At 37.1% G+C, this 14,192-nt stretch overlaps 1 protein-coding gene across 1 annotated transcript; it reads left to right on the top strand.

Moving 5' to 3' along the window:
* Nucleotides 1-4,679: 4,679 nt before the first annotated feature.
* On the top strand, nt 4,680-7,149 carry LOC129762487 (uncharacterized). The gene is made up of 2 exons (XM_055760792.1): nt 4,680-5,643; nt 5,704-7,149. Exons 1-2 carry the CDS (start codon nt 5,055-5,057, stop codon nt 6,168-6,170), a joined length of 1,056 nt encoding a protein of 351 aa, XP_055616767.1. The 5' UTR covers nt 4,680-5,054; the 3' UTR covers nt 6,171-7,149.
* The last annotated feature ends 7,043 nt before the right edge of the window (nt 7,150-14,192 follow it).

The following is a 14,192-nucleotide window of genomic DNA, read 5'->3' as shown; positions in this document are numbered from 1 at the left end:
AGGGACAGTTGGGGTTTTTGATGTCCCCTCGAGTGCTGGGTTGTTCAAAGATGAACTATTCCCACGGAAGCCAGGAGGAACCTGATTTTGCTTGTCCGCTGCACTCGAATTTTTAGGCAAGCTAACAGGGGGTATCACCGGGGGGACTTGTTCTTGAATTTTGGGAGTGGTCACATTTTTGCGCCGGGGATTCCCTTTGAAAATAAGCGGTGTGCCCCCGCTAGCTGTGTCCGCTTCCATTTCATCAACTGGCAACGTAGAGAAAACATTGTGTGTTGAGATTGGTTGTTGTTGCTGCTGGGCCAGTGGAGAAGCGCCCTTTAAAATTTCCGCAAATGTGCGTTTCGAGCGTTCCTTTAAAGAGCGCTTCTGTTTCTCCCAGCGACTCTTGTAAGTTTCACAAGCTGAGAGTACATGTGGAGCTCCTCCGCAATATGGACACTTATGCTCAGTCGCACTGCAGGATTCGCCCACATGTTGCTCTCCGCAAGTGGCACAGCGCTCCTTGTTGGCACAATAAGCTGAAGTGTGGCCAACTGACTTGCATTTTTGGCAAGTCATGGGCTTTGGCACGAAGAGTCGCATAGGCAGCCTCAATTTATCCACCATGACGTAGTCAGGGAGGGCGGAACCAGCAAAAGTTACTCGAAACGAGTCGGACGGCGTGAATTTAGTTTCTCCCCCTTCTTGGGAGACTTTCCCTAGTTGGCGGCAGTCCAAGATTTTAACACTCACCAAAGGGAGTTTTTTAAATTTTCCAAATCCTTCTTTTATCATTTTACACGTCAGACCCGTTTCAGTTACCACCCCCGAGATTTCTACGTCATGGGACGGCACGTAGACACGATACTCTAGGGTGAACCTCTGGTCGATCACAATACCGTTTGCATGTTTCCGGTCACTCACGATAACACGCAGTTTGTTCGGTCTAACTTTTAAAATTTCGATCACGGAGGAGTAGTATCTTGTCAGATCTTTCGTGATCTGAATAACATTCAGTGCTTTTCCGTTTGGTTTGGGCCGGAAGAAAACAACCCAGGGACCAGTTCCAGGTGCATCTTCTGGATAAACCTTGACACGGGGAGAGGATACAACAGAAGAGGAAGACGAGGACGAGGTTGGAACTGGCTCGGAAATATCAGAAGAAGGAAATAAAATCGATGGTGGGAGAGGAGGAGTGGGAGTTTTGGGGAGTTCAGGGAGGAGGGAGGAGGCAATTTTTTTCGAGGGGGGCTTGGTAGGATGAGCAGATTCGTCCCCAGACGAACTACATTCTGTAGGAGGGACTCGTTTATGTTTTTTCCCATTTACTTTTTTTGAATTGGTTTCAGAGTCGGAGGTCTCCATTTCTGGAGATCCCTCATCATTCTCCATTATAATCAATGTTCTAACTTATTTTCTGATCTTATATTTATATTTATTTTATATGTACCTCGTTGCACCAAATCGAACGGCAGACCACGTTGATACAGACGAGATGGTGTATCGGCCAATAATGCGATGAATCGGTATACCTCGGTGATAATACGGCAATGCAAGAAATACAATGCCGATAATCCGACACCAGCAAAAGGTCACAGCGTCCGCTGTAGCAGCCTTTGTTCTCCGCTGATTGTGGCACTGGTATTCCGCTTTTCCACAGCACGGATCACACGCGACATTCACAAACCCGCTTGGGTGAAAACAAAAGCACTCCACCAGTCACGAAGCCAATAACGGTATTGTTGTAACGGTACAATAGACGCAAACAACTACGTCTGGATGCCTCGGCAGCTGGTTAACGAATGTGGTTTTCATATTTATATGAATTAAAAATATGGAGCACATTGACACTACGATCTTCTGAAATTTAGAATGATTTAGAGTACCTATCACGTCTGATGTTTAGACGTTATATCAACTCAAAGTCAGCATAGTACGCGGGCTCTAAGAACCATTTTGTTTTTTTTTTGTTATGGACATTGTAGATCAATTTGGTCTGAACTTCAGAATGTTTTGGAGGACCTAGAACATATAATATTTATATAAACTCAAAGACATTGTAGCACGTTGCTGCTTGGTAAGGGTGGGTTTAGACTAGTGATATATTCATGTGAAGAAATATGATGAGATTTATAGAAATCGCATTAACCGTTTACACTAGCGTGAACTCCTATAATGAATATATGTATTCATATTCTCGGTGAATTTATTCACCTGAAGTAGAACTGCATCCAACTTTTGTGATTTCTCACCAGTGAGAAATTCACAAGCGTTTACATATGGTGAATTTATTCAAGTTATATATACCTCGAATAAGTGTATCATATTTATTCTCATCCGTTTACACCTATTTTCACGTGAATAAATCCATCTATAGCTATAGATCTCCCTAATGTAAACCCGCCATAAAGCACCACAAGCACTGCGCGCTAACCGTATTGATTTTCGGATGTGTAAGCAGGAGAAAAATAACACTGAGAGTCGGTGTCTTATGGCGGGTTTAGACTAGCGATATATTCATGTGAAGAAATATGATGAGATTTATAGAAATCGTATTAACCGTTTACACTAGCTTGAACTTCTATAATGAATATATTCATATTTTCGGTGAACTTATTCACCTGAAGTAGAACTGCATCCAACTTTAGTGATTTCTCACCAGTGAGAAATTCACAAGCGTTTACATATGCTAAATTTATTCAAGTTATATATACCTCGAATAAGTGTATCATATTCATTCTCACCCGTTTACACCTTTTTTCACGTGAATAAATCCATCTATAGCTATAGATCTCCCTAGTGTAAACCCGCCATTAGGGTGGGTTTAGACTAGTGATATATTCATGTGAAGAAATATGATGAGATTTATAGAAATAGCATCAACCGTTTACACTAGCGTGAACTTCTATAATGAATGTATTCATAATTTCGGTAAATTTATTCACCTGAAGTAGAACTGCATCCAACTTTAGTGATTCCTCTCCAGTGAAAAAATCACAAGCGTTTACATATGGTGAATTTATTCAAGTTATATATACCTCGAATTAGTGTATCATATTTATTCCCACCCGTTTACACGTTACATGAAACTTATGACTTCATATGTTCTCTAGGATTTGAAACTGTAAGGAGATGCGTCAAAATTAGAGATTTAGGTATAATTCTTGATTCGAAACTCACTTTTGGCGAACATTACAATACAATGATCAATAAAGCAAATAGTATGCTCGGTTTCATAAAAAGATTTAGTTACAATTTCAGTGATCCATACACAATAAAAACATTGTATATAAATTTTGTTAGATCTATTTTAGAATATTGCAGTGTTGTATGGGCACCCTATCAAGAACTGCACTCCATTCGAATAGAATCAGTACAAAAATAATTTTTATTATTTGCCCTGAGAAAGCTAGACTGGACAACATATCCCTTTCCCCCATATGAAGCCCGTTGTATGTTAATAAATATTGAAACACTTGAGAATGTTAATAAATATTGAAACACTTAATTGACTTAGTTTCACACAGGATTAGTTCTGAAAACTTACTTGAAAATCTAAAATTTTATGCACCAACACGAGCCTTGCGAGCACTGAATTTGTTCAAACCAACTTCATTTCGAACTTTATATGCTATGAATGATCCACTTAATAGAATGATGAGAACGTACAATAAGTACAGTAATGTAATTGATGTGACAATGACGAAGAAATTATTGAAAAAGTCATTGACTGAAAGATCATTGTATTCGTGAATTACAGTTTTGTCATATATGTTTGCTGCGTTGCATTTCGTAATTCATTATTAATACAAAATACATGATACCTCTAATAATTGATTTCCGTAAATATAGCTATTAATTATTCATTAAGTATATTGTAATTGTAATGTAATGTATGTAATTGTTGTCTCTCGAGTTTGAAAGTCAACGCGAATAGACGTGTTTCATTTATAACCCGAAAATATAAAAGTGGCGACGAGGATAAAAGTGTAAAAAAAAATAAAAGACCTTTAGTGATATAAAAGGGAGTGATTATATCAGTGAAGTTTTTTTTTTCAAATAAATAGTTTGGTTGTACCAAGTGGAAGATCCTTCCAGCAGATTTCTGCCACATAGGACAAAGAGACAAGCAGCATTTTTTTTCTGCACGACTGCAGAGAAACAGCAGGAAAGACTTCAACTGTTCCTGTGCGAATGCAAATAATAAACGTAAGTTCTTTTGTTTTCTCTTTTGTTATGAAAGTGGTTAAAAGTGCAACGAACCTTTTGTTCCATATAAAACTAACCTCTAAAACAAAAGATTTTTTTTAAGCCATTGATCCACAAACAGTAGAAGTGTGGCCAGTTTGCAGGTAATTGTGTGAAATATTTCAAACCTCAAAACAAATTTTTGTGCTTTTGTTTGTACCTGAAAAAGGATTGTATAAAAAAAAAAAAAAAAAGAAGGTATTGTGTTTGAGTTTATAAAACCCTTAATTGAAAGAAATTATTTGGAAATAATTTTTTTCTTAACAAATTTTAAGAGAGTCTTGTTTTTTCTCAGGATTTTTTGGTGACAAAATTGCACGGAGGATACAGGAAATTCCTGAGGAGGATTCGTTCGGGTACAGACTTCAATTTTGGTGAGTTTTTCTGCATTCCAATCCTTAAGTCGTAGTTGATTGATTTTGAAAAATAATTTGAAGGAAATTTTACAATGGCACAAACGATGCTTTCCGTTATTGAGCCCTACAGAAATGGAGTTTCCTTTGCCGAATGGTCGGATCGTTTGGGTTACTTTTTCGTTTTAAATAAAGTAAAAGAAGAAGAAAAGAAAGCTCATTTGATTATGTTGGGGGGAACCACAGTTTTCAGAGAACTGAAACTCCTATTCCCAAATGGGAAGCTGGAAGAAGCTGCTTATAATGAATTAATTAGCAAATTAAAAATGAGACTGGATAAAACTGAATCGGGGCTAATGCAACGATTCAAGTTTAATAACAGAGTTCAACAACCTGATGAATCGGCTGAAGATTTCGTTTTATCGGTCAAGTTACTAGCAGAATTTTGAGAACTTCAAGCAGACTGCTATCATGGATAGAATTGTAGCTGGCTTGACAGAAAAAGCTCTTCAACAACGTTTGTTGAACGAGGTGGAGTTAACATTCGAAGCTGCAGAAAGAATAATTATTACTTGGGAAATGGCAAGTGCTAATGCAAAATCTTTAGAAGGAGATTCTTATTATGAAAGAGTGGCTTTGACACAGAATGCAGGTGCTGGTAAAGCCATGAATAAATTGTTGAATACCTTCAAAATAGCAGAAAACCGTAAACAAACAGAATTTAGAGGTCCAGTGAGAAACAGATTGGGTTTCAAAGGAAATAGTTTCATATCAAGTCCAAATCATAATTTCAACTATGGAAATAACGATAAAAAAGTGAGTTTTGAACATGCTGACGGGAAAAATAATCAGCAATATCGCAAAATAGATTATTCAAACATGACATGCAATTTCTGTGGGTTAAAAGGACATATCAAGAGGAGATGTTTTAAATTAAAAAATTTAAAAAGAGATGCTGTGAATTACATGGACAGACCAGGAACGAGCACGGACAGGAGACTGGATGACATGTTCAAACGAATGAGTACGGAGGAGCCGGTCAGCGAAAATAGCGATGAAGGTAAACTTAATTGTATGTGTGTTTCGTCCATTAATAAAATCAGTGTTCCTTGTTTGGTAGAAATAAAAATTGAGGGAAAACATATAAAAATGGAGATAGACTGTGGATCTTCAGTAACAGTGATGAGCAAAAGACAATATTTCTCAACATTTAACAAAAAGTTAATGACTAGCAATAAGCAATTAGCTGTAGTAAATGGTAATAAATTAAAATTAATTGGAGAAGCGATTGTTAGAACGGAATTTAAAGAGAAAATAGAAAATCTTTCTCTTCTGATTATAGATTGTGAAAATGAGTTCCTTCCTTTATTGGGTCGAAATTGGCTAGATGTATTTTTTAACGGATGGAGACAATTTTTTGATGGATCTCAATTGATAAATTCTCTGAATGAACTAAATAATGAAGCTATGGTGAATGAATTACGTGTGGAGTTCCCAAATGTTTTTACTAAAGATTTTACTACTCCAATTGTCGGTATTAACTCTGCCTCAAGAGTTAATACTCAAAGAAAACAATCCAATTTTTAAGAAAGCATATGACGTTCCTTATCGTTTAAAGGACAAAGTTTTAAACTATTTGACAAGATTGGAAAATGAGAAAGTGATTACTCCAATCAAAACGAGTCAATGGGCATCACCTGTGATAGTAATTATTAAGAAAAATGATGAAATTCGTCTGGTAATAGATTGCAAAGTTTCAATTAATAAGGTTATCGTCCCAAATACTTATCCCTTACCTGTTGCTCAAGATTTATTTGCGAAATTAGCGGGTTGCAGAGTATTTTGTTCACTGGATTTGGAAGGTGCTTACACGCAATTATCATTATCGGAAAGTTCTAGACAATTTTACCATAAATTACATAAATAATACAGTTAAAGGATTGTTTATCTACAATAGATTACCACAGGGAGCATCGTCCAGTGCAGCTATTTTTCAACAAGTAATGGATCAAGCTTTAGAAGGATTGGGATGTTTTAGTATCCGACGGTGGTCCTCCTTTCAATTCTTTTACTTTTGTGAACTTTTTGGAAAGGCAAGGAGTAAAAGTATTCAAGAGCCCTCCTTATAATCCTTCAAGTAATGGCCAAGCAGAAAGACTTGTTAGAACAGTGATAGAAGGCTTGAAGAAGTATTTATTAGACCCAGAAGTATCTGAAATTGGATTGGAAGATCAGATTAATTTGTTTTTGTTCAACTATAGAATTAGTTGTTTGACGAGTGATGGTGTTTTTCCATCAGAAAGAATATTCTCATATAAGCCAAAAATATTATTAGACTTATTGAATCCAAAGAAATGTTATAAGAAATATCTTAATTTGACTGAGCCTAGTGATGTGAAGACACAACCTAAAAGTGTTGGTATCCAAAATACATCAAATGATTCATTGGATAACCTGATGGCGGGAGATATCGTATGGTATCTCAATAATAATCCGCATAATAATCTTAGATGGAATAAAGCAAGTTTCATTAAAAGAATTTCAAAAAATATCTTCCAGGTGACTACTGGAAACGTGCAAATCGCAGCACATAGGAACCAATTAAGGGTATCAAAGGATACGCGTTCGAAAACGGCAAACAACGTAGCGATTACAACTTCATCAGAAGTTCAAGACATGATCCGAATTAGAGATGAAGAAGAATTCAGGGGATTCCCTGAGGATCCTGTCAGAAGGAATAGAAAACGAAAAGTACTAATGCCAGAATATCTCCGGCGTTCGAAAAGAAGAAGAACTGCAAAGGCAGACAGTGATTTTATATATATTTGAAAGTGCTAATAGAATATTGAAATGAATTGTATTGAATTGATAGCTGTAAAAAGAATTATTATTAAATATTCGTAGAGAAACAATATGAGTAGGTATAGGTAGAAAAATATCAAAGAACTGAATTAGTTTTCCTCTCAAATTAAGGGGAAAGATCTGTAGCATACGCTGAATGCTGTGAGTTGGCAGAAAAGTATTGTAAACCAGGCTGAACGTTCTGAAATGTCAAAATAAATCGAGAGCTGGAGTCTCTTGAGTTTGAAGGTCAACGCGAATAGACGTGTTTCATTTATAACCCGAAAATATAAAATTGTCTACTATAGTTTGACGAAATAAATAAATTCAATAATGTTTGTGCATAATGAATATATTTTACAAAAACCTGGTAAAATGAAGCAACCATATAAAAAAAACTGGATAAAACTGGACAATATTTTAAAAAACTGTAAGATTTCAGGGTTTAACTGTATAACTGGATCGAGAAAAAAAAATGGAATAATCCAGTTTAAACTGGAACATTGGCAACACTGCCCACGCCAATTCTCGTTTTGTGGTCATCGAAGCAACATCGTTGCTGGGGAGTATCGAGCGAGTATGGATTCTTTCCCTGTCGGGACAGACAAGGGAAGAGAAGTATGGTGTAAAGTTTATTTCCACTGATGAAATGGAATGAGCCCTCTGTATCGAAGTTTGCTTCGACAATGAAGGTGTCACCAGCATACGGGAAAATTTTGTGTTAGGCGGGTATGGAAGAGTATCCAGAACAGGGTCCGAAATCTTCTACTCTCAGTAGCTTCGCTTCGACTAGAATTGCTCCGGCAGTCGCCGTCAGCAAAAAGCGACTTGACTAGAAAATGAATTGACTAGTGTTGACAAGCGAGGATGACTGGTGAACTAGTCCAGTCAGTGGTTATTCTAAGTGACTCGACTAATGAATACAAAACTGCCTCTTCATTCAACTGACTTCAATTCACATTTCTACCCCTCTAGGAACGAAATAGTTACCCGCGTACGCAATCTTATTTTTACGCCCTTCTAACGCTCAAAATCTCCGGCGTAACGCTTTCGTTTTCGAAACTTTGATTTTACACCCCGGTATAGAAATGAAAGACGTAGTCCTACGTCAAAAATTATTCAAGGCATCACTGTCAAGCAGCATCCTGAGGCACTTTGTGTACGCCAGATATAGCCGAACTGGTATTTACAATATCATCTGTTTGCCGCTCCTTAAGCCGGGAGATCGAAGCAACCGTCCAAACGGTAGAGAAGAATCTGGCCAAAATGGACATTTTTATGCGGAAGCGTCAAACGAGACCGGCAGTATCTGAGCAGCAGGCAATCACCCAGAAGGAATAGCTTGAGGTGCTGGTGAAAAACTTCTTTCCGGCGAAAGAAGTGAAAAACTTCTTTTCGTACTCATAATGAAAGACGAGACGTACTTGATGCTAGAATTCAACGAATGGCAGGGGACCGGGTACCTTACGTTCCCCAGGTAAGCGATGACGATATTCGACGTCATCACATTCACATTCATTATTCACATCAAGTTCTCGAAGAAGGTCCTTTTCTGACAGACGTGAAGGGAATGTCCAAGCCGCTCTTCTTTCGAGTCATATGGTGAACGGGGAGATATATAGTACGAAGTGCTTGTCGGAGTTGGGAAGGTGATGTGGTCTTTATGCCGAACCTGGGATCAGCCCATTATGCCAAAATATCACTGGATGATGGATCGGCTGGAGATAAACATTGTCGCGAAGACCACCAACATTCCCCAGCTGCGACCGATAGAAAACTTTTGGGCGAATGGCCAAAATAGAGAGACGATACGATACTCCATCAAACAACTCTGCCTCTTCTTCTCGAGTATATACAAGTTCTTCCGGTTTATTTAAAACGTTAAGCCCTGACCGAGGTAGGGGACCAAAGATGAACTTTTCGTCTGACTCACGTTGGTCCCAGCGGATCAATAGGGGACTTTTATAAAAATCATTTTCCAATTTTGTTGCTGTCGCTTCCAGTTGACACTTTCTAAACAAAAACGCCCAATATCGGTGCGATGAAACCAGCTCAACGTATTAATCTTTGGGTGCATTAGAAGCGCTCTTGAACAGTTTGCCAAATAAAAGCTTTTTTTGAGGTCCATCCATTTAAGAAAATCAACATGATCAAATTGTGACATTGAAATATATTGATATCGCGGGACATTTTCGTATCTTTTGCCAAATGCGGGACGTTTCGCGGGACGGAATATTACGCGGGACATTTTGTTGAAATGCGGCACTCTCCCGCGTAACGCGTTCAGTTTAGCTTAACATCTGGTCAGTTTAGCATAATGATACATGGGGGGGAGAGAGAGAGAGAGAGAAAAGAGAGAGAGAGAGAGGAACGAATTCGTTTTGGGTGAAGTCACTTCAAAATGCAATGAAGACAATTTGACTGGGAAGAATGAAATGATATAGTAGAGTCGGTAGAGGGAGATAGCGAATAAACGCCCGACTGTTTAGTCGTTTTGGCGGAGAAACTGCGTGAAAAAGCCAAAAGTCATTTCCGACTGAATACGGATACAGTCAGACAGATAGTCAGCTGACTATCCTCGGTTAACTATGACTAAGCCGAGCCCTGATCCAGATTTTTGGAATACTGACAAACATTGCATCTATTTCAAAATTATTAAAAATTGCATTTATTTAAAATCTTTCATGGAAGTATGCTTTCAAATCCTAGTTGCATATTCTGTGGCTTGATCTCACCTCAAGCGGAATAAAGGAGCATTAGTGCTTATAGTTTGTGATCGATATCTGAGTGGGAAGGAGAAGGTCTGGTGCGAGTTGGCCGCGCAGTTCAATCGTAAAGTGAGGACGGAACCAAATAAAGGAAAAGCGCTGAAAGCTTTCGACGATTCTTTTCATTGTTCAAATTTCAGATGAAAATTGTTACTACTGAAGTAGTAAAAATAACTAAATAACTAAAAAGTTATTTAAAAAAATTTTATACATTCTAAAATAATATCCGAAGTGAAAAATAAGCGGATTGAATAACATAATTCCGTGGTTCTTCGTCGAAAATGCGGACGTGTCCTAGATACAACCTCTCAATTTTTTACTTCTATATTTTCAATTCGTTTACAATTCTCAATTCACTAATTTGCTCTCAAGTTTAGTAGACAAACATTCACCCATATTCCGGAACCCGAACGACATAGGGGCTGATCACGAACATCACTTCACGGTGAAAACGAAGTGAATTTTATACAACCTTATTACGAATGCCACCGTGTGTGTAGAATCTAGAAGAGTTCATCCGTCGTGACAACTTTGATGAACTCGGTGTTATTATGAATACCACGATACTGTCATGTCACGGAGAAAAACAGGTATATTTGTCACTTGTTTTTTAGATGGTGAAAGCAAGTCACGCGGAATGGATTTCGGAAATTAATTTCGTATTTATTTAGCTTTTTTGCTAACATTTTGAATATTGTCTTGTCTCGTTTAAGAAACAAAAGATAAACAAACAACAATCTACCCGCCTGGTGGTCTTTTCAGAACGAAATTCTGACGTAAATTTGTTTATTTAGATTCGGTAAATGCACTATGGGATGTAGTTAAGGATTAAAAATGTAGCTCCCGTAGGCCCATTGAAACATGGCGAAGAAATTTTTTGTTTCTATTTTTAGGATTAGACTAAGAGAGAGTTGAAATACCATAAAATGGCAAAGGAGGCCAATGGCCCGAATACGATCATTATGATTGATTATGTATAATATTGATTTGTTGATATTTTGAATAAAAAATAATAACTGTAAAGTTTTTCCAACATTGCAGAGCTACTTTTTGTAATTCAAACATTCACAATTAGCGAACCAGACCAGAATCAGGACGATAGTTATAACTTTTTACGTTATAGATGTTTTCAACGGTATTGTTTTGAAGACATAATTTGAATGAAAGAACATTAAAAAAGTGCTGACCAGTTTCTGTTTAAATAATTAAATCAAACCTCATGTCTCGTGTATCAAATCACACGAGAATGGGAAGGATAAGAGGATGTAACTTCAGGATCTCATATGGGAGTATCTAAGATTATACTGATAGTGAGGTGGATAAATTCGGGAAACGGTTCATAAAAAATGATTCTAAATATTTCTCACTATTCAAACGAGTAAGACAGAGCTAAGTACAAGTGTATGCGAGATTTCAATTATTAAACATAATAGTCATGTTTTATGTCTAGTGGAAAATTACAAATTACAACTACATTATTCCCGACCAACCAAGTATTCCTTCTCATCTTTGAACCAGCACTTGATTCAGCAAACTAATCATCGAGGTATAATCGCAAACTTGTCATTCTAAGACATACGATTAATTAAATGGAATATTATCTCATACGCTATATTAATTTACCTACATAACGTTCAAACGTCCGAAATTATGCAACCGACACAACGTTCAAACACCCGACATTATGCAACCAACATGTCTCTTATAAACGGGAATGAACACTTTCACTTCACGGAGTTCATTTTTACACGCAACTGTCCGTGACAATGATGATAGACACAAAAAGATTAAGTGAAGTGTGAGTGACGTGAAAGCGTACGTGGCAGTGATGTTCGTGATCAGTCCCATTTTCTAAGAAATTATCGAATGTAATTTTCTAAGAAATTATCGAGTGTAAAAATGAACTCCGTGAAGTGAAAGTGTTCATTCCCGTTTATAAGAGACATGTTGGTTGCATAATGTCGGGTGTTTTAACGTTGTGTCGGTTGCATAATTTCGGACGTTTGAACGTTATGCAGGTAAAATTAATACAGCGTATGAGATAATATTCCATTTATGTGCGATTCACATAGCACGTTACGGAGAAGAACGTCTACGTTCTGTCAACGTCTCCACCAATTCACACATGCAGTCAATGCTTCCACCAGCACCGTCACGTCAAATGCCAAACGAATGATTTATTTAATTTTATTCATGGTGTCGCCACCTACAACAATTTTAAATTGCAATGCCCTCTTTCAAATCAGCATGCCTAGATTCAGTTCTAAATTTTGAAAAATTCAATGAGAATCATTGAATTCAACTATTTAAATGCTTAAACCCCGTAGTCCGACCCTTATGCAACAATAATAATAAATGGAATAATTCTTTCAACTAGTCGCGAATGATTTTCACTCCGAAATTTGGATCTAAGAGATATGTTGGCATAAAAAGTACAGTAAGTTACTTATAAAGCGATATGCTGAGGCACCACTCAGTGTGGCATTGGAGTAGGTTTTGACCAGTAATTGGACATTTGCGACTGGTGGCGACTTTCAATGTGGGGCCATAATTTGGGCCCCGAACTCAATGTTTACAAAAATGTCCAACTAGAGGTAAAAATTTCTAATTAAACGTGTTGCATCACAGATCTGTTCAATTAGCTTAATGTCGATGTAGATGTAAATTACTGTACAACCAAATCAAAACAAAAGCCGAGACACAAAACCCAGACAAAAACCAAACGAGCTGTCCGTCTCCGTCAATTATTCTTTTCTACAAACCCTGCCGGTCGTTTTCGTTGAACGTATGCTGACGGGTCGTTACGTTGCTGGTGTATGTGAATGTTTTCATGAGAATTGCATGGTAGAATCATTGACGTATCGTGACGTGACGGGACGTGAACGTGACGTGTATGGTGTATGTGAATCGCACTTTAATTAATCGTATGTTTCAGAATGACAAGTTTGCGATTATACCTCGATGATTAGTTTGCTGAATCAAATGCTGGTTCAAAGATGAGGAGAAATACTTGGTTGCTCGGGAATAATGTAGTTATTGAACATATAGGAATGTAATTTTACGCTAGAGATAAAACATGACTATTATGTTTAATAATCGAAATCTCGCATAATCTTGTACTTAGCTTAGTCTTACTGGTTTGAATAGTGAGAAATATTTAGAATCATTTTTTATGAACTGTTTCTACAATTTTGATGAATAATAATATCTTCTATATCTCAGAACAAACCCCAATTTATCCACCTCATGATCAGTATATTCTGAGCTACTCCCATATGGGATTCTGTTAAATCCTCTTTTCCTTCCCATTCTCGTGTAATTTGATACACAGGACATGAGATTTTATTTAATTATATGAACAGAAACTGGTCAGCACTTTTCTAATATTCTTTCATTCAAAGTATGTCTTCAAAACAATACCGTTGAAAATATCTATAACGTTAAAAGCTATGACTATCGTCCTGATTCTGATCTGGTCCGCCAATTGTGAATATTTGAATTACAAAAACTAGCTCTATGATGTTGGAAAAACTTTACAGTTATTATTTTATATTCAAAATATCAACAAATCAATATTATACATAATCAATCATAATGATCGTATTTGGGTCAGTGGCCTCCATTGACTTTTTATGGTATTGCTACTCTCTCTTATTGCGGGTTTACATTATGGAGATCTATAGCCATGGATGGATTTATTCACAGGAAAATAGATGTAAACGGGTGAGAACCTATACATATATACTCCTTCGAGGTATATATGTATAGAATTTATGAATTTATAATTCAATGGGCCTACGGGAGCTACATTTTTAATTCTTAATAACATCCCATAGCGCATTTACCGAATCCACATAAACGAATTTACGTCCTCTGGATACATCAGAATTTCGTTCTAAAAAGGCCACCAGGCGGGTAAATTGATGTTTGTTTATTTTTTGTTTCTCAAACAAGACAATACAATGGGGCTGATTCTGAAGCGCGAATGCTCGCACAAATT

The sequence above is a fragment of the Toxorhynchites rutilus genome, chromosome 1 (assembly GCF_029784135.1).
Source record: "Toxorhynchites rutilus septentrionalis strain SRP chromosome 1, ASM2978413v1, whole genome shotgun sequence".
Lineage (NCBI taxonomy): Eukaryota > Metazoa > Arthropoda > Insecta > Diptera > Culicidae > Toxorhynchites > Toxorhynchites rutilus.
This window is presented reverse-complemented; position numbering and strand designations above follow the sequence as displayed.

Excerpts from the sequence above, each read along its gene's own strand:
- LOC129762487 (XM_055760792.1), top strand. The coding sequence starts at position 5,055 with ATGGATAGAATTGTAGCTGGCTTGACAGAAAAAGCTCTTCAACAACGT. Across the intron at positions 5,644-5,703 it reads CAGCGAAAATAGCGATGAAG|AAATAAAAATTGAGGGAAAA; the intron begins GTAAACTTAATT and ends CTTGTTTGGTAG.